General features: G+C 40.9%; 2 protein-coding genes across 2 annotated transcripts in view; one reads left to right on the top strand and one right to left on the bottom strand.

Annotated features, from left to right (window-relative positions):
• The window catches only part of ryr2b (ryanodine receptor 2b (cardiac)), a 102,667-nt gene extending 101,894 nt beyond the window's left edge, over positions 1 to 773 (bottom strand). The window contains exon 1 of the mRNA XM_034237910.1: positions 695 to 773. Within this exon, the coding sequence (XP_034093801.1) occupies positions 695 to 742 (48 nt within the window). The 5' untranslated portion in view covers positions 743 to 773. The remainder of the gene's footprint in view (positions 1 to 694) is intronic.
• Positions 774 to 3,108: 2,335 nt separating this feature from the next.
• LOC117560803 lies at positions 3,109 to 18,397 on the top strand. The gene is made up of 11 exons (XM_034237854.1): positions 3,109 to 3,155; positions 4,183 to 4,232; positions 6,447 to 6,649; positions 6,820 to 6,919; positions 7,304 to 7,452; positions 7,614 to 7,667; positions 8,380 to 8,436; positions 8,857 to 8,916; positions 10,001 to 10,231; positions 10,685 to 10,767; positions 18,176 to 18,397. Exons 3-11 carry the CDS (start codon positions 6,448 to 6,450, stop codon positions 18,395 to 18,397), a joined length of 1,158 nt encoding a protein of 385 aa, XP_034093745.1. The 5' UTR covers positions 3,109 to 3,155; positions 4,183 to 4,232; position 6,447.
• The last annotated feature ends 647 nt before the right edge of the window (positions 18,398 to 19,044 follow it).

Raw genomic sequence — 19,044 nt, 5'->3', positions numbered from 1 at the left:
GTTAAAAACGTTGCCTTTAGAGGAGATTTTTTTGAATTGTTAATCTGTATTAAATAAGTAACTAACGAGTAGACAATATTAAAATTGGGGTGATAATAATACATTTATTTTGGGGGGCGCCTTTTATAACACCCAAGGACACCTTACAGGGCATAGGGGCAATATAGGGAACAATTAAAACAGTGGGTTTAGTGAAGCCGGGGTAAAACAAGACAAACAACAGGAAATGGACTATAGAAGAACACAAAAGGACACAGGGTACAGTTTATAAAGAAAATGCCAGTGATACAATATTGCAATAAATTATTCTGGAGCCATTTAGGTGGGGTTTTTTTTTATTAAGGTTTGCCAGAGTTAACGTTTCGCCTTCACAGAAATGTAAGGTAACTTAACTAGCAAACATTTTCAAATATTTGGACACTTTAATTAGAAGTTAACTTTATTATGTTTGTATCCTAAGACAATACTACACTCCTGAGGACTAGCAACATACACAATTCATAGTTATATAATTGTGAGTTAAGTGGTTTTACATAAAAAATATAACACTTTATGTCAATGGTTCCTTTCAAAGAGCTTAGAAAATTAATAATTGTTGACATAGCTTGAGCTAGCTAATTAGCTTGTTAGCTAGTTTGCTAACCCACACATCATTCCTCTGGGTAAAACTTTTGCCAAAAAATGTCACTCTCACCGTTCGTAGAAAATGGAACTCTTCGTCGCCCTCTCCAGTGTCAGTCATTATTGGAACAAAACAAGCCACACAAGACAGACTTGAGTATCATTACTGTCACTGAATGGAGGAGGAGGACTGACAAAATAAGTAGTGAGAAGGTGTTCATGAGAGGGCGGAGTCTGCCCGAGTCTGCCCCACTCCCGTGACGCTATTTTGGCGGGAGGGATTTATGTCAAGTGAAGAAGGATGCAGTTCCAGGCCTGTCTACGTCTTCTACAATTATATTACCTGCAGAGTTGGGAGAAGTACTCAGATCTTGTACAGTACTTGTGTAAAAGTACAAGTACCAGGGTCAGAGTGTAGGAATACTCTATAACAATTAAAAGACCTACAATCAAAATGTTACTCAAGTAAAAGTACAAAAGTATTGGCATCAAAATACTACCTACTCATTATGCAGATCTGCCCATTTCAGATCATATGATTTGATTATAATTATGGATGGAATAATGTGTTTATTAAAGCTGGGAAAGGTGCAGCTAGCTCTTTTATTTACTTTGTATACTGTAAGGTAGTTTGTGAATGCTACTCCAGGTTTAACTAAAGTCTTATTTAAGTGTTTTTATTTCACTTTATTAATCCAAGTCTGTAAAGTAACTAAAGGTGCAAAATAAATGTAGTGGAGTAAACGTACACGATTTGCAACTGAATTGTAGTGGAGTAGAATTACTAAGTAGCAAAACATTGAAATACTAAAGTAAAGTAGCCTACAAGTATCTCAACATTTTACTTAAGTACAGTACTTGAATCAATGTACTTAGTTACTTTACACCTCTGACCTGCTAATTATGTGTGGTTAATATAACTTCTGGGGAATGTACATCCACTCATTTGGGATTTGGAATAATACTCAACACCTGACTCAATATCCAAAAAGTGTTGTTTTCAGTTTGAGTAGTAAACGTCTTAAAATACTGGTTTAGAAAAAACTACCAAAATATAATACTCATTATTTAATGAGTAGCATTTGGCCTAGCACCATAAAATGGAAATACTCAAGTATTAATTTGAACTTTTGTATTGGCCTGTGTTGAGTTGTAGGATATGTTAATTGTCTATTAGCTTTAAAACATTTTTAAAAACAGTACAAAGGAAACATCTTGGAGGTATTAGACAAAGTTACTCCGCTTCTAGAGCAAAGTCTTGATTTCCTCCAGTCTGCCTTTGATGTTGTTCAAACCCATTTATATCAACTCAAGTTAGTATTAAATGCAGACAAATCCAAACTGATGATATTTTCAAATGGCAAAAAGTTACCTTCTATTCAAGATTTGTACTGTTCAAGGGACTGATATTGAAAGGGTCACTACTTACAAATATCTGGGGTTTATTATTGACCAGAACTTGTCTTTCAAGTTACACACGGAAAATGTTGTTTCAAAGCTAAAAATAAAAAAATTAGGTTTCTTTCATAGAAACAAATCCTGTTTCTCCTTCCAAGGAAACATTTGATCTCGGCAACGTTTTCCCTGTATTGGATTATGGTGATCTGCTTTATTTGAATGCCTCTGACCAGTGCCTAAAGAGTTTGGATACTTTGCAGACTTTCCCGTTGGGTTTTATTTATAAATCTCTGCTTGGGCAGGTTCCTACGGAGCCCCCTCGGGGACATGGAGAAGAAAAATTAATGTATTTGAAAAATAATAATAATGTTGCGAAATATCGCAAAACCTTTGCGAGATCTCGCAAAACCCCGTTGCAGTTTGTAGACGGTCCCTAAGCACTCCTCTCCCTCCTCAAGCTGCAGATTGTGACAAATTATTGATGTTTAGCTCGGATGACGGCGCGTATCGAACTGTTCTGATAAAAACGACTCTGTAGCTCGTTGTCTACCTTGCTATGATTGTAAAGTCATGTTGTTTGTATTTTTACAACGTTATGTTCATGAGTTATTGATCCGCGAAATTCGAATCTGTCAATAACTCAGCTCAGAGGGACGTGCATGTCCCTAGCCCCAGATAGCAAAAGATATTAATTCAACATTGGATTTTGGTTAGATTGGTTATTTTTGGTTGAGGTTGAAAAATCAATGTTGATTCGATGTGTTTTTACAGATACCATTTCAACGTTTGAAAAAATGTTGTTGAATCAATGTAATATAGATGCCGGTTTTTCAACGTTGAAATTCCCTACATTGAATTGACATTGTTTCAACGTGTGGCGCTATCCCCTCTCGGGCGAGATCATGATCCAGCGTCGGAGGCGGGGTCTGGTTATTTCCTATGAGAGCTGCTGTGCATGAAGACAAAATGGCCCAAGTTTTGAGAGAGCGAAACGTCACAGATTACCCGTCATGCCTGTTGCACGTTGCACTTAATCTTGAAAGCACGTTGGTCACGTGAAAGAGCGTACACCTCAGGGTGTGGAGGAAGGCAGGCAGTTCAGTTGCCTGAAGAGAAGAGACAGATATCACAAATCGGTAAGAAATGTAACGTGACCGTTGTGCATGCCTACTCTATATGTTCACCTCAGTTACACCCTGTTATGTTTTTTTAGGCTATTCAGAGCGCAAAATAGGGAACTAATTACTTATAATAATATATATCATCAACGAATTTAACGTCGTTCATCCCATGACGCAGTTGATATTTTATTGCCCTGACTAGCACCTAGCTAACGCAGCGCTAGCTAACACAATCTGACATTAAACTCTACCATCCTACAGAAATTACATAAAGTGTCCACTGATGCAGTCAAGATAAAGCATTATTTAGGATATTTGGGTGAAATTGTGCATATCTTTTTTTATAATATAGCCTATATCATAAATTAATTAAACAGTTCATCGCATGACGCAGTTGATATTTTCTTGCCCTGGCTAGCACCTAGCTAACGCAGCAGATACACTAGCTAACACAATCTGACATTAAACTCTACCATCCTACTAGGGATGCCAGCGATTAATCTATTATTCGTTACAGTCTCCATAATCGAAGATTATTTTTAAAATTCGATTTTATTTATATATTTTGTTATTGTTTATGTTTTTTGTTTTTTTTCTGGCTTAGTTTCAACCAAAATATAGACTAATAATAGTAATAGTATTAATAATTGTAAATGGCCATTGGTCACACCACCAGTTTTGACTGTAAAACTTGGAGGAAGCCAGCAGCGCAGGCTGCCCTGCGCAGACTGCTGCTGCAGCTTGCCACACACCGACCCCGCCGATTTTGATCATGGTCAGTTTCTGGCATCCCTACATCCTACAGAAATTACATCAAAGTTGGTCTGATACAGTCAAGCTAAAGCATCATATAGGATATTTGGGTAAAATGTATGTCCTAGGGGTCATGGACTCCTGGTTGAAGACCCATGGAATAAAACGTGTCATTCTAGGGAATTTCGTCAGTACAGTTATATTTGCATTGCACCAGGAGGCTGATATATATTTGTACTGTTAGTTTATGCATACTGTTTTTTAATCTGCTTGTTTTCCTCATTTTCAGGATTATACTACAAGACGAGTCAAGGGGATCACTGCAATACACAAGGCCAAGTAAAGTAATTTTAGCAGCTGCCACCTCTCTTTACCTAAGATGGCTTCTTATTGGTCTAAAAGACGTAGAGTCATTCAGAACTGTAAGGGACATGGAGAAAGATATCCTTAAGGAATACGAGGAAACTCTTTATAATAACAAGTCACATTTAGACCCCTGTGTGAATAGGGAACCACCCTTCAGAATCTCACACGTTTCCCAACTAGATACACCACCTAGCTTCCCATGTACACATGGAAAATGATCATACTGATGGTAGTTTAGCTGGAGATGATGACGTTGAATCAGATCATGTACAAATGGGAAATGATCATACTGATGGTAGTGTGGCTGGGAATGTTGAATCAGATTCTGACTCCGACAGCCATGACGAGCATCAGCCTAGTCAGGATCTGCTTATGAGGAGCCTAAGATATTGGGCAACATCCTACTCAATCAGTCTGGTTGCTTTTGTCTGCTCTGCTGTCCATCTTAAAGCTTTTTCACCCTATGCTCCCTAAGGATGGAAGAACTCTGCTTAGAACACAACATGATGTTGCAACCACTCAAATGCAAGGTGGCGAGTACTACCATTTTGGATTGGTGCAAGGGATACTTTCACGATTGAAATGTTTGAGTTTACCAGTGAGCCTCAGAACTCTTACTTTACAGTTCAACATAGATGGTCTCCCTCTCTTTAAGAGTTCAAGACTTCAATTCTGGCCTATACTTGCAATTCTGAAATGTGATTATACTAAGTCCCCATTATTGTCGGTATCTTTTGTGGCTTTAAGCAAGCCCAAGTGTCTTGTTGAGTATCTGCAGCAATTTATTAGCGACCTTAAAAATGTTCTGGCTAATGGCGTTGTTCATAATGGTAACCGATTGAAAGTACTGGTTTCCTCATTTGTGTGTGATGCTCCAGCCAGAGCCTACGTTAAGAATATCAAGTCACATAATGGCTATTCAGGGTGTGACAAGTGTGATCAACATGGTTGTGTGGAGGAAGAAAATGACTTTATCCTGAAACAAATGTCAGGCTCAGGACAGACTCAAGTTATTGTGATATGATAGATGAAGAACATCACTTGAAACAGACACTCAGTCCTTTAACAGGGACAGTAAAGATGGTTTCTTCATTCCCAATAGATTATATGCACCTCTGTTGTCTTGGTGTGATGAGAAAACTGTTGAATATGTGGTTAAAGGGCAATCTAGCCACTAGGCTTCCTTCACAAACTGTTAACAGTATATCAAGCAAACTGCTGGGGTTACATTCCCACACCCCTTGTGAATTCAATCGCAAGCCAAGGGGTTTGAATGAGCTGGATCGTTGGAAAGCTACAGAGCTCCGATCCTTCATACTGTACTGGGGCCCTGTAGTTCTGAAGGATTGCCTTCCCAGTGAGATTTATGACAACTTTATGTTGTTTTCAGTGGCCATGTATTTGTTTTTGTCTCCTGGAATTTCTGGCCAAAAGGTTGAATTAGCGCATAGATTGATGATTTCCTTTGTGGAACACTTTGGACAGTTGTATGGCAGGGATCAGATTGTGTTCAGTGTACACCAGCTTATACATTTAGCCGATGAATACAAACAATTTGGACCTTTAGATAATGTTTCAGGATTCCCTTTTGAGAATTATCTTGGCCAAATAAAGCATCTTTACGCAAGCCACACCAACCTCTACAACAGGTGGTCAAAAGGTTGTCAGAACAGCCACGTTGTGAGGTTCCATTACCAACAGATGAACCAGTCTTACAGAAAATCCACACTGATGGTCCACTCCCTCAACATTTCGGTGTTGCTGTACAGTACACAAAGGTCTCCAGTAGTCGTTTTACCTTGTCTACAAAGCAGGGGGATAATTGTATTGAGGTGGGACATAGTATTGCAGTAGTGCAGAATATAGTCCAGGAAGAAGATGAGGTATATGTGATCTACAAAAGGTTCAGACACCAAGAATCATATTACACTTATCCCTGCGAGTCCTCATGCATAGGTACATACAAGGTTAGAGAGTTGTGTGACAATATCGGGGTTGGTAAACTTGGATGTATCAAACGTAAATGTGTTCTGTATCCAGAGTCAGAAGGAAATGGCCTCATAGCTATTCCAATAGCTCATATGCAGTAGCATACCGCTCATACTGCTGGGCGAGTAAATGACATCTTATGATTTATGAGCAGGTTTTTTTTTTAATCATTTACATTATTTCCTTTATTGTATATAGAATGGAAAGGGAGGTGGTGCTTTGGGCCGTTGTACTTTTTCCAAATGGCGGAGCTGCAACAGTTCTTGCCAGCTGGTTCAGTCTAAAGGAAGGTAAATTGTTATGGCCCCCAAAAAACATGTATTTGAAGGCCCTTAAAGAACACATGACGGCCCATAAAGGATGGACCACATATGCGAATGTCCGGCTCTTGATTACTTGTGGTAAGTAGTCACTGCATTACTATTGTCTATTTTCAAGTATATAGGTATCCACACGTTTTATGGATGGCAGTTTGAATGTGTGTGGTGCCATACCACATATGACATATCTGTCACAAGTGAGACTAGTCAGTAAAATGTCATCCTATTATTTTATGCTTTTTCTTTTACAGACTCATTGGAAAAGGCCAAACGATACGAAGAAAAGTATGTGAATACTGGATGTCTGAGCTCTGAGGATGAAGCAAGTGAACGTGGGAAAAGAAGAGTAAGGTACAGTTGAATTCCTGTAGGAGGTCAGGTTCCATGTCTGGCCTGACTTTAACCCTTATCAGACAACGTCGCATTGATAAGAACCAGTATGCGTGCATAGGCTGGAACCAAAAGAACCCAACCGCTCATAAGATGCAATGGAAAAGTGGTCATAGCACTCCCAATGTGGAGGAAGCAGGCTTAGGATGTTTACTTTGATCGCTCCCTCTTGAAATATATAATCCTTGGTTTCTGTGTAAACAATAAGTAAAAACCCCACCTCCAGTCCTGTGATAGACTAGTGTCATCTCTGTGTACCTGTACGTCAAGCGGCCTCATTCTACAGAAATGGGCCATGGGGCAAATTAGTTCAATTAATGGGAATGTTTCATTTTTATTTTCCAGGCCAAATCCTGTGTACATGGAGTCAGATGGGGAGTCAGAAACCAGCTGTGTGAAGAGAAGATTTGCCAAGCCACCTGATGTTCATTGTCCTACAGTGCTCCCAGAATCCAGCCAGTACCCCTCAGGACCAACCCCAAATGCAAGCAGTGGTATGTCATTACTTATTAAAATGGCAGAAACAATATGTAATTGCATGTGAGCTTTAATTTACAAGCATTTAGTTCCTCCATCAATACATTCAAACATCAGTCATGTGATATGTGTTCAAAAGTTACAGCATCCATTATTCCTGTCTTTTGTTCCCTTTTAGCCTCTGGAGGAAGCCACTCGGAGGATGTTCTGTCAATTCACCAGGCTGACAATGGTAAGTGAACCACTTCACACTAGGGATCGACCGATATAGGCTTTTTCAAGGCCGATACCGATTATTAGTAATCAACGAGACCGATAACCGATATTTGGAACCGATATACATTTGCAGTAATATCAGAAAATCTTGGTCTCAAAATGTAGAATAACACAAACTCCAACACAACTTCTTTGAAATGCCTTTTTATGTTTGATGAACTTTTCAACATCTTAAAATTGGTTTCCTCTCTGTGACCCTGAGTAAAGTAAATGAAATAGAAATAAAATAAAAACTACTAAAACTTGTTCTGAACTTCTGATATTTGAGTCTCACTCATTTAGTAGTCCCAATTCAGCAGCACCAGATTGTGGTGCAGAAAGCAGAGTTGCTGCGAGGCTCCACTAGCAATCCCCCCCCTCACAGTTTATCCGCTGCGAGACGCTACCCTGTGTAACTGGAAACTGATAGATTGGATCGGGACATTGCTTCGTGAACACAGAGTGGTGACTGCAACCAGAGAAACGGCCGCATCAGATCCAAAGTTTTATCGGCAATTTGATCTTTTTTAAAAAAGGGCCGATAGCGATAATCTGTAAAATGCGGAATATCGGCCTCTGATAATCGGTCGACCCCTACTTCACACTACTACCTCGGGCGGACAGTATGTAAATGTGCTTTGTCCGAGTTACAGCATTCATAGTTCATGTTTTGTGTTCTCTAATTGTAGGCTTTTGTGGAAGCTATTTGGCGGAGTTGGACCAGTCAATGGACCACTGTAATGATGGTAAGTAAACTAATGGTGTAAAAGTCTGGCACATTCATGTGGCTGCCGATGACAATTTATTCAGGACACCGGAAATATGACCCAATGTTTCAGTCTGTCCGAAACGTTGGTCATATTTCTGTATCCTGAATAAATTGTCATCGGCAGCCACTTGAGTGCACCCCTCGTTATTAAGTAGACTAATAGGCTATATATGTCTTTTTTTATCTTTGGATCACAGAATTATCAGCACCTTAGGTGGGAAACTATTCTTTAATTACTCACTCGGTAGTCAAGTGTGTTCATCCCATAGGTCTCCTTTATCTAAAGTTGGAAAGTAACTATATGGGGCTAGCTAGGTGCAATTGCTATATGGTGCTCATGGATAACAACTTTGATAGTGCTCATTTGCCTTATTTAGTTATTTCTCTCTTTTTCTAGGATTGCCAACATATAACTCCAGCCCCTACCACGCTATGCCATTAGAGAAAGCAAGGAATGGTATGTATTTCTCATCTTAAATGTTGGTTTTTTTGGAAAATTCCCAAATTCATGTTCAATATAAAGAATTAATAGCAGCTCAGTGGCCTTGTGGTTAGTGTCCGCCCTGAGATTGGGAGGTTGTGAGTTTGATCGCCGACCGAGTCATACCAAGACTGTTAAAAATGGTACCCGATATCTCCCCTGCTTGGCACTCAGTATCAAGGGTTGGATTGGGTTAAGTCCCTTGCGACATACTAGCATCATGTCCAGGGGGTGTACTTGTACATCATGCTGCGGAAACAGGATATCGACTCCTATGGGCCCTAGCCATGAGACCCAATGGTTCTCATGGCTTACTTATAAACAATTAATAATGGTGTCTTATCTTTTAGACGGCAGGTGCCAGCTATGCACATGGCTCAAGATTAGCTGACTTCAGCGCACGGGCTTGGCTCACCTGACCCCGCAGCACCCATCCCACCCCCCTTCAGCTCCAGAAACACCACGGGGGAGATTATATGGAGAGGAATCAAGCAGAGTGTTGAAAAGGCAAGTATCATTTTCTGAGCAGGTTCTTAACCGGACTGATGCCTTCTGAATTGAGAAACCTATCCCTTGTGACTTTCCCATCTTTTCATGTTTTTTGTCATGGTGTTAAGGCTTAAAATGTAAGCACTTAAACCTGCACTATGTAACCTTTTTGTGATTACAATGTTATTTTGTCCAATCTGTATGGTAGTGTTAATACAATATAACTTACAATTGGGGTGGTTGATTTTGGTCTCCCTGCTCTTCTATTGAGACATTTAGATCCTTTATCTAGGTGAGACATGACCTTGGTTTGACAAAAATTATGACTTTATGGTCAATTTCTCCCCCCGAGCAAGCAGGCAGGCTCTATAAACTCAGTGGTAAATATTTCAGCAGTTGTGCTGGAGACCTGTGTTCAAATCAGGGTAAATAGGAAAGTTACATAGTGCAGCTTTAATGGTTACTGTTGGCAAACACTTGAGTGAGTTACTTAGTGTCATTCTAAATGATTGGAAATTAAAAATCTATCCTTGAAATGTAAATTAAAACCTTTATTTTTTTATTTTTCAAGACATTGCTGCCATGAGAACCACGAAGATGCTTACCGAGCTATGTATGGAGGTGAAGCAGATCTCACGTGACATTAACTTTATAAAGACGGAACTTGCTAAACTAAACATTCATGGAGCTGGACCAGAGTCACAAGAAGACAACTTCCCCATAATGCTTCCACTCACCAACGAGGAGAAGTTTGATGAGACTGAAGCTGCTCTTGAGGGAGGAAGCAGTCCGTCGAAAGATGGTGAACAATTTTTACACAAAGCATTTTCTCTATAATCTGTCGAGGCTTCTAATATTTTCTGTATGCATTTGCAGGTATCCTGTGGATCCTTATAAGTTTTAAAAATCTTACATTTCTTGTTTGAAATCTTAAGGGCTTATGTCTGGAATTGTAGGAGTGGATGCATTACATTTCTTTTTCACTTGGATGTGTGTTTGACAGAAATATTGTAAAAATACGCCTCGCGAATCACGATAATATTTTTCTTAATCAATATTTGACAATTTCTTAGGATTGCCAATTTGGTTGTTGGCATTGTTTGTCGATTAGTTTGGACACAGTAGTGGTCTTATTTCTTCCTTAGAGGTAATACAAATGTATTCAAATTCATTACATTTGTATTTATAAATGAGAAGATGTCTATTTACATAGTACACTGTAGCACACTAATCATTTTCTCTCGTCTGGCATTAGTCGGAGGGACCAACTCGGAAAATATGATCCGGCGAATGCTATCCGCTGCCATGACAAACAGTCTAGCCTGCATCTTCAACTGGGTGGGAAAGGGAGAGAAGAGGGCCTTCAAGGACATGCTGATAAATAGGGGTGTAACGGTTCACAAACATTTCGGTTCGGTACGTACCTCGGTTTTTGGTCACGGTTCGGTTCGGTACGTTTTCGGTACAGCAGAATTTTTTTCACAAAACAAAACATATATATATATATTGTATTATTATTTAAACTGTGAATAATGTATTCACTCAAATAAATACAAAATATAATAAAATAAACATTAAGGTGCAGCATTTCGATGAACTGGAATAATCTGTATTTGAACTTTACTGTACTAGTACTCACAAAACATAAACTATTAGTTTTGGGTTTTTAATTATTATTAAACTGAATATTCACTCAAAAAAATACAAAATAAAATGAACATTAAGGTGCAGCATTTCGATGAACTGAAATAATCTGTATTTGAACTGTAGCCTACTGTACTAGCACCTAAGCAGCCAGTTTGACATTAGGACTTGCTTGTCATTGTATTTTCATGTTTTTTAAATAAAAATTAACTTGTCCCATTGCTTGCCGAAAGGGCAGATCTGCTGGCACTAACAATGTCTCCTGCTGTGGAGAACACCCTCTCGCTAGGGACAGAGGGTAGCCGATACAGCCAGGCATAGGCGGCGCGTGAGGCTCAGGTTTGGGAAGGCTAAATCACTTTTTTTTTACCTGACGCTGCCCGCCTCCGGCGGTCTATAGAAAAGAGATCAACTCAGTGAAAGCACCGCCTGCTGACCGATCAGAGCTCAGTGTGCGGAGTTTAAATCTATCAAGTCATATTACAGGATAAAGGAAATACCGTTTTAAACTGCGTATGCAGAAGAAGGCGCCGACGTGTCGCAATTTATCATCATATCACACTGATATCACATCATCAATCAGATCATCGATCACACATCGATATCACAATATCTCCTTATCTGAGTCAGCTGAGCCGTATCTGGCCTTGCAACACTTAGTTACAGTGTCACAGACTGTATGCAGATGTATTATTTTAAGCAACACATTAAGTTGACGAAACCACTCAACTCAAATGTAATTAAAGTCAGATCCCCTCGTGTTTTAGATGGGGCAGTATCATAAAACTGTTGTACGCTTTCAAACACTCTGTAGTTATTTATTTTTTAACGAGTTGTTCTGTATTCTCCTTGCAGCAACCTCTGTGGCTTGTATCCTGGATTATATGTTTTAAGTCATGGATGTCTAAAGTTCATATTTGTCTAATATTAGTTTACTTTTCATTAATGAAGTATGACGCTGCGCTGTCAGTACACTTGTCCCTGTTTGTGATTGGTCAAATGTTGCTAACCCCGCCCCTTTAACGTGAACGCGCTCTCAGCTGGAGAGAGAAACCCTGGCTTGATTTACCGAGTTGATAACCAGCGTTGTAGGCCCGCTTAGCGAGATCTCGTTTGTTAGGGTTAGTTAAGATAACTCAAGCATATCCAGGGTCTGTTGAACTGGCTTCGTAGCACAGGGCACAGGTGGCTAGCAGCGCTAATGTCAAAGACACAAACATTATACATTATATTTTTATTTTACCAGGATGCAGTGACACAAATATTTGGGAAGGCTAGCCTTCCCAAGCCTACAGCACCCGCCGCCCCTGCAGCCAGGTAGCGCTTTGCTAACATGGCAACATAAGGATATTTGGCGTTTGTAATAGCTTTGGCTCGGTCTGAACTTTTTGTGAGTGGTGGAGGCTTAAATGCTAGTGGGAGTTGGGTTTGCACTTCAATCTTTTTTCTTTTGGTACCGGTGATATTCACGTTCGGGTGATGCCTTTTCAAGAGTGTGCAAGTTTGATGTATTGCCAGCCGCGTAACCAATTTTAGTTGAACAATGCCGACAAACAGCTTTGGTTCGGTCCACCTGTCTTTGTCCGTCATCCTTGTACGTAACTGCGAAACCAAAATGTTCCCAAACCGGAGACTTCAATGATGCTGGAGGATTTTCGAGCTCAACTTTATCTGCGTTCGCCATTAATTTTTGACAGTTCCTCAAATTACTGACTACATTTGAACGCATCCCTCTCACCAGCTCTCATAGTATGCCTCTCATCCAATGAAATTACTTGCTCGCTCTATGACGCGTTGAACCCAATGTGAGAAAATTACTCTGAATGCTGCGACGCAGCACCTGAGATTACTTCCCAAAAGTTATTCACGTTCTCAATTTTTTACGTTTAACGTTATATTCGTTCGGTACACTTCGGTACACACCTGTACCGAACCGAAGTTTCGGTACGTGTACCGTTACACCCCTACTGATAAAGGATTGCATGTTTGGTGAGCCTGCACCTCAAAATACTAGGTTTACTACTTTACAACAGATTTGGCAAATATTGAATTTAATTCATAAGTCTTTTACATTTCTTTCTCAAGTTGATAAGAATGGATGCAAAATCCATCCATTCTTATCCTTATCTTCATATAAGTGGTCCTCATTAATGCTCATAATAGGATGGCAGCATTTCTGTCTACTCGCTCTGCATCTCAAAGGTGGGCTGTGGACAGTTCAGAAACCTGCCTACCAGTGACATTATTCCTAGTTAATGGAAATTGGAAATAACCATTGATGATGTCACTGATGGGCACGTTTCTGAACTGTCCACTACCGTCCTCTGAGACACAGAGCGAGTAGACAGAAATGAGTAATAGTGTGAATCAATTATATGAAGATGTGGTTGATGGGTGAATTGCTCAATTAAGGCCGCCTGGAACCCTAGTACACTAAACAGTACACACTGGAACGCATCCATTGCAGCTTTCTTATTATTATTTCAATAAACAAAAAATGTAACTTCTTTTTTTTCAGCTGCTGCTCGTCGCAGGCTGACGGAATTGACATTCAGGGTTGGAGTGCAGAAGTGGCTGCGTTACGCACCAGAGAGGAATGGCGGTGTACCAAGGAAAAATAGTTAACGGACATTGTTTAAAGTTGGGGTGTTTTCGTTCATGTTGAACTGGGGTCTTATAGATCTGAGTTTATAGTTAAGACTGCCTTTCCACCGAGTATGACAACCCTGTTTGCAGTTGCCAGGTTTTTATGTCATCTGGAGTTTCAGAGCAAATATAATTTGAATTAAAACTGCGGTCGCACTTGTGCGCGCAGTGATGAGCGGGCCCTCGCGTCCGTGCGCCTGTCGGGGAGGGCGGCCGGTCGTCCCCCCCAGTCCTCCGAAATGAGCCATTTGTCATCCCTCTAAATAGTTTACCTGACTTTGCGTTCCTTTGTTTCTGACCAGGAAATCTTAGGCATGTGCGCCAGTTGTGTTGGTACCATTTTTCCTGCATCAACCAGGTAGCGATATGTCGTTTGTTGATCCTAGGAGTTAAACACATCATGTCAACAATTAGGGACTATTGGACTGTGCAGTTATATCTTTATGGATTTTTAATTAACTGTCTACACCACAACAATAGATCAAACCACCACAGGGAGTTGAACCCCGTCTCAAATGAGAGTCCATACCAGTGGTTTTTTTGCTTTTTGTTGTTGCCTAAACTTTAACAAAAAGCAAAACCTGCAATACATTTGTTTTGTGGTCAATGCCACTAAATTAAGTTATACATTTGGAGAAATTTGGAAAATGAAATATATGCCTGAAAATGTAATCTTTCAATATTTATCTTACTGTATTGCAGGACAGACAGACAACAGATATACACTTCAACAGCATGCAAATAAAGTAAAAACCTCCTGTTGTCATGGCAGTGGGTTTGGTCCTCAGCATGAAAGAAGGGTCCATCAACTCTTTGATATGACAAAGGGGGTTAGGGAACTTATGGGAAGAAAACATGAATTAATACAACTTTTATTTACAAACGTGACAAAGAAATGTTAAACTGATGTGTGATTTAATACATTATTTCAATTCAACAGAATGTTTGCGCCTTTGATAAATGTTATGCGACTGCAGATTAATGTAATTGAAGATATGGTTATGTTGGTGGGTGTGGATAACCTCAGACAAGTTGTCACAATATTTTTTGGGGCAGAATAGCTTAAATGTGTTTTTATAAAAGATGAATATAATGTTAGTAATGGAGTTGACAACATTGCTCCTAAATAGTTGCTGTGGTACAGACACCAAACAACAGTCGTGCGTCGACTCGGCAGGGATCAAGGCACGTGAATGCCTCTCCCCGCTTCCGCCATCTACACACAACCAAAATTATCTATACCTTGAGATTGCTCCTAAATAGTTGCTGTGGCACAGACACCAAACAACAGTCGTGCGTCGACTCGGCAGGGATCAAGGCACGTGAATGCCTCTCCCCGCTTCCGCCATCTACACACAACCAAAATTATCTATACCTTGAGATTGCTCCTAAATAGTTGCTGTGGCACAGACACCAAACAACAGTCGTGCGTCGACTCGGCAGGGATTAAGGCACGTGAATGTCTCTCCCCGCTTCCGCCGTCTTCACACAACCAAAATTACATTTTCACCATGAGCGCATTGCTCCTAAATAGTTGCTGTGGCACTGACACCAAACAACAGTGGTGCGTCGACTCGGCAGAGATCAAGGCACGTGAATGCCTCTCCCCGCTTCCGCCGTCTACACACAACCAAAATTATCTATACCTTGAGATTGCTCCTAAATAGTTGCTGTGGCACAGACACCAAACAACAGTCGTGCGTCGACTTGCAGAGATCAAGGCACGTGAATGCCTCTCCCCGCTTCCGCCGTCTTCACACAACCAAAATTACATTTCACCATGAGCGCATTGCTCCGAAATAGTTGCTGTGGCACTGACACCAAACAACAGTCGTGCGTCGACTCGGCAGGGATCAAGGCACGTGAATGCCTCTCCCCGCTTCCACTGTCTAAACACAACCAAAATTACATTTTCACCATGAGCGCATTGCTCCGAAATAGTTGCTGTGGCACTGACACCAAACAACAGTCATGCGTCGACTCGGCAGGGATCAAGGCACGTGAATGCCTCTCCCCGCTTCCACTGTCTAAACACAACCAAAATTACATTTTCACCATGAGCGCATTGCTCCAAAATAGTTGCTGTGGCACAGACACCAAACAACAGTCGTGCGTCGACTCGGCAGGGATTAAGGCACGTGAATGCCTCTCCCCGCTTCCGCCGTCTTCACACAACCAAAATTACATTTTCACCATGAGCGCATTGCTCCGAAATAGTTGCCTGTGGCACTGACACCAAACAACAGTCGTGCGTCGACTCGGCAGGGAATCAAGGCACGTGAATGTCTCTCCCCGCTTCCACTGTCTAAACACAACCAAAACTACCGCTCGTGTCCTTTGTCAGTTACACAATGAAACAGTTGAAGCTCAGGTGTTCTTTGTTAATAAACATTGAACTGCCTCATGAGTACTGAAATACATCGGGATAACCTTCGTTTCTGTGAGATACTTACTTGTGTGTTTCCCATATACGTGATCGATCAATGTTCCCTTTTCTGTTGTGGGTTCGGATACCAACTGCAAGTAACCTAGTTGTTCCATGAAGGATGACATTGACAATGACTTGAGCTGATCATGGTTGAAGTCTCCCAAAATGACAACGTTGTCTGACCTAGTATTTAAGAAACTGGTCAACAGCTTCATGTTTAGTTTGAACAGAGGCAATGGATATGTTTGTGGGCGGTAAACAACCACAACAATCACATTCTCCCTGGTGAAATGCGAGGCAATACATTCTAAATTCACATTTGGAATATCCAAAATGGTGTACTCTAACTGGTCTTGACAATATATACCAACTCCCCCTTGTTGTTGGTCTTTAATTGTTTTCAAAACAGCGTCAGTTGAGTTGTACGCCTTGCAACGTGGCACACTGTGAAACGTATATTTCTCAATCCGTGCAGTGTGATTTGCAACAGTTTCAGTTAACCATGTTTCCGTTACAGCCACACAACTGTAATCAAATGGCTGAATTGCCACCGTTAGATCAGGTAAATGTCTGTCTAAACTTTGTACATTCATTGAGAATATGGAGAATGAGTGTGTTCCCTGTGAGGGTGTAGTAGCACAGGATACAAACGGCGGCATGCCATCAAGGGAATCCTGAATATTCTCTTTGCAATATATGGCGCTGTCTTTAAAGTCCTGAATTGTCAACCCATTTAAGGTTTTGACACGGCTTAAAGCAACATATACCTGGCCTGACTCAAAGATTCTTTTAAGCGAAACGACTGCTTTGTCAACAGTTAACCCTTGCACCTTGTGGATTGTGCAAGCCCATGCTAGTTTCAAAGGAAACTGTTTACGCAATTTTCCCTTGCGTATCCTTTCGTCATCTCTGTTTATGGGAGTAGCCAAAGGGTTGCCACTAGTTGAAGGGAAACGCTTCCTTCTGTTAGTACCCACTTTTTCGTCATCGAATTTCACAAACACAGTGCTCACAAATGTGTTGTGGATATTGTTGACAATGTCTACGACATTCCCACAGACTCCGTTTACCAAGCCGTCAGACACATCAATATTTTTGATCAACATCACTCGTGCACCCTTTCCCAACGGTAACCTTTCAGGTAAATAGGATTTGTACACATTTCTGAAGTGTCCTCTTTTCAATTCCATGCGGCCGGATTGTTGATTCTTCTCATAATCCAGTGCCTCCACGCAAAGGTTCTCTGGACATGATGCTGACAACTGTCTGATATTGTGGTCATTAACTTGTGCATTTGTTGCGAAAATATGCAACGCTGAAGTGCTTTCCCCGGTTTCACACTTTTTCAAGATAGCTATGTCACTGGCAACGAGCGCCGTGGTCTTAGCTCGTGTACGCAACCTGTTCAACAGTTCTGCAAAGACAGTGTCCTGTTGACGTACAATGGTGTTTAAATGAGCAATGGAGAATTGTTCAGTCCAGAAATCACATAGCATGTTCTCCAAATACAAGGATTTGCCTTGAACTGGCTTGAGTTGGAAAAAGTCACCGACAGCTATGACGCTGACTTTTCCAAATGGTGAGTGATCACTCATTTGCTTAATCTGCCTAAGTCTACCGTGAACATAGGCTAGCAAGTTATGATTCACCATTGAAATCTCATCAATCACCAGGATCTGCAGATCGCTCAATTCAGCACGTAAGGTACTGACCCTTTCATCTCCTAACGGCGTGTAGGGAGGTTTGACATCCAACCCTATAGAAAATGTGCTATGTATTGTGCTGGCTCCTAAACTATAAGCAGCAATGCCAGTAGGGGCAGTTAACAACACAGACACTTTATCAGGTGAACTTGCAACTTGTGACAGCAACCTAGATGCTTCATAGTGGATTGCTTTAATGAGGTGCGATTTCCCAGTCCCAGCACCACCTGTAACAACACATTGAAGGGTTTTGGGTTCGTGCCATTTACCTTTCAATGCACCATTGTCTAACTTGATAAAAGATCTCTCTCTGTTTGACATTCAGAGATCTGAGAAGATTAAGTGCATCCGATCTACACATAATGTTTCCATGTGCATCAAAACGATTTCCCCCTGCACCAGCGTCGGCCAAGTCTGGAATGGCATCTGTGTATTCGTCGGGAACTGGCACTCGTTCCCTCACTTCCTGTTCACATTCCAAGCGTTCCAACTGTTGCCCTGGACACATTTCACACCAGGCATCTTCAAGAGCACCTGTGTGTCCTGAAACATTGTCAGAATGTTCCATCACTTCAGATTCTTTCTCAAATGTTCGCCTGTTTACATCAACAGTAGTTTTAACACTGTGAACCACAGTGTCTAGCAACCATTGACCGTTATGGTAGAACTGTTTGAAAGTCTGAAACCCTTCAGGTTTTAAGTCTTCAGTCACACGGTAAGGCAGGAAAAGCTGCAAGATGTTCCTGAAGTACTTCTCGGGATCCGTGTCATGTGAAAACTGCACATAGCGCACCACTGCAGGTTTTCCCTTAGTCCTTTTCAGGACGAATCCTAGGTCCTTGCCTAGTTTCACTCTATTAACAGAAGTCTGGTTTTTCGACAGAACTCTGTATTCCGACACAAATGTAGCTAAACACATCCGAGGAAATATGTCTTCATTTGGTCTAGCCAAATACCTATCCACAGAACTGGTCATCCACATGTTGTTGTCTGTGAGAGTGTTTGAATCTGCCCTACGTTTTAGTTCCTTTAGGGGCAGACTCATACGCGTTGCGTTATCTCCTGTTGGAATGTAGTGAACCGATCGGGAATTATGTTTTAAATGCATCTGGGTCAATCTGTAAACGGCCTCCTGTGCAGAAACATCACGATTATGCAGATAAACGCTGCCTAACTTTCGCAAGGACTTTTTGG

The sequence above is a fragment of the Gymnodraco acuticeps genome, unplaced genomic scaffold (assembly GCF_902827175.1).
Source record: "Gymnodraco acuticeps unplaced genomic scaffold, fGymAcu1.1, whole genome shotgun sequence".
Classification (NCBI taxonomy): Eukaryota; Metazoa; Chordata; class Actinopteri; order Perciformes; family Bathydraconidae; genus Gymnodraco; species Gymnodraco acuticeps.
The sequence above is the reverse complement of the archived record's forward strand: the minus strand, read 5'-3'. Positions and strand labels throughout refer to the sequence as shown.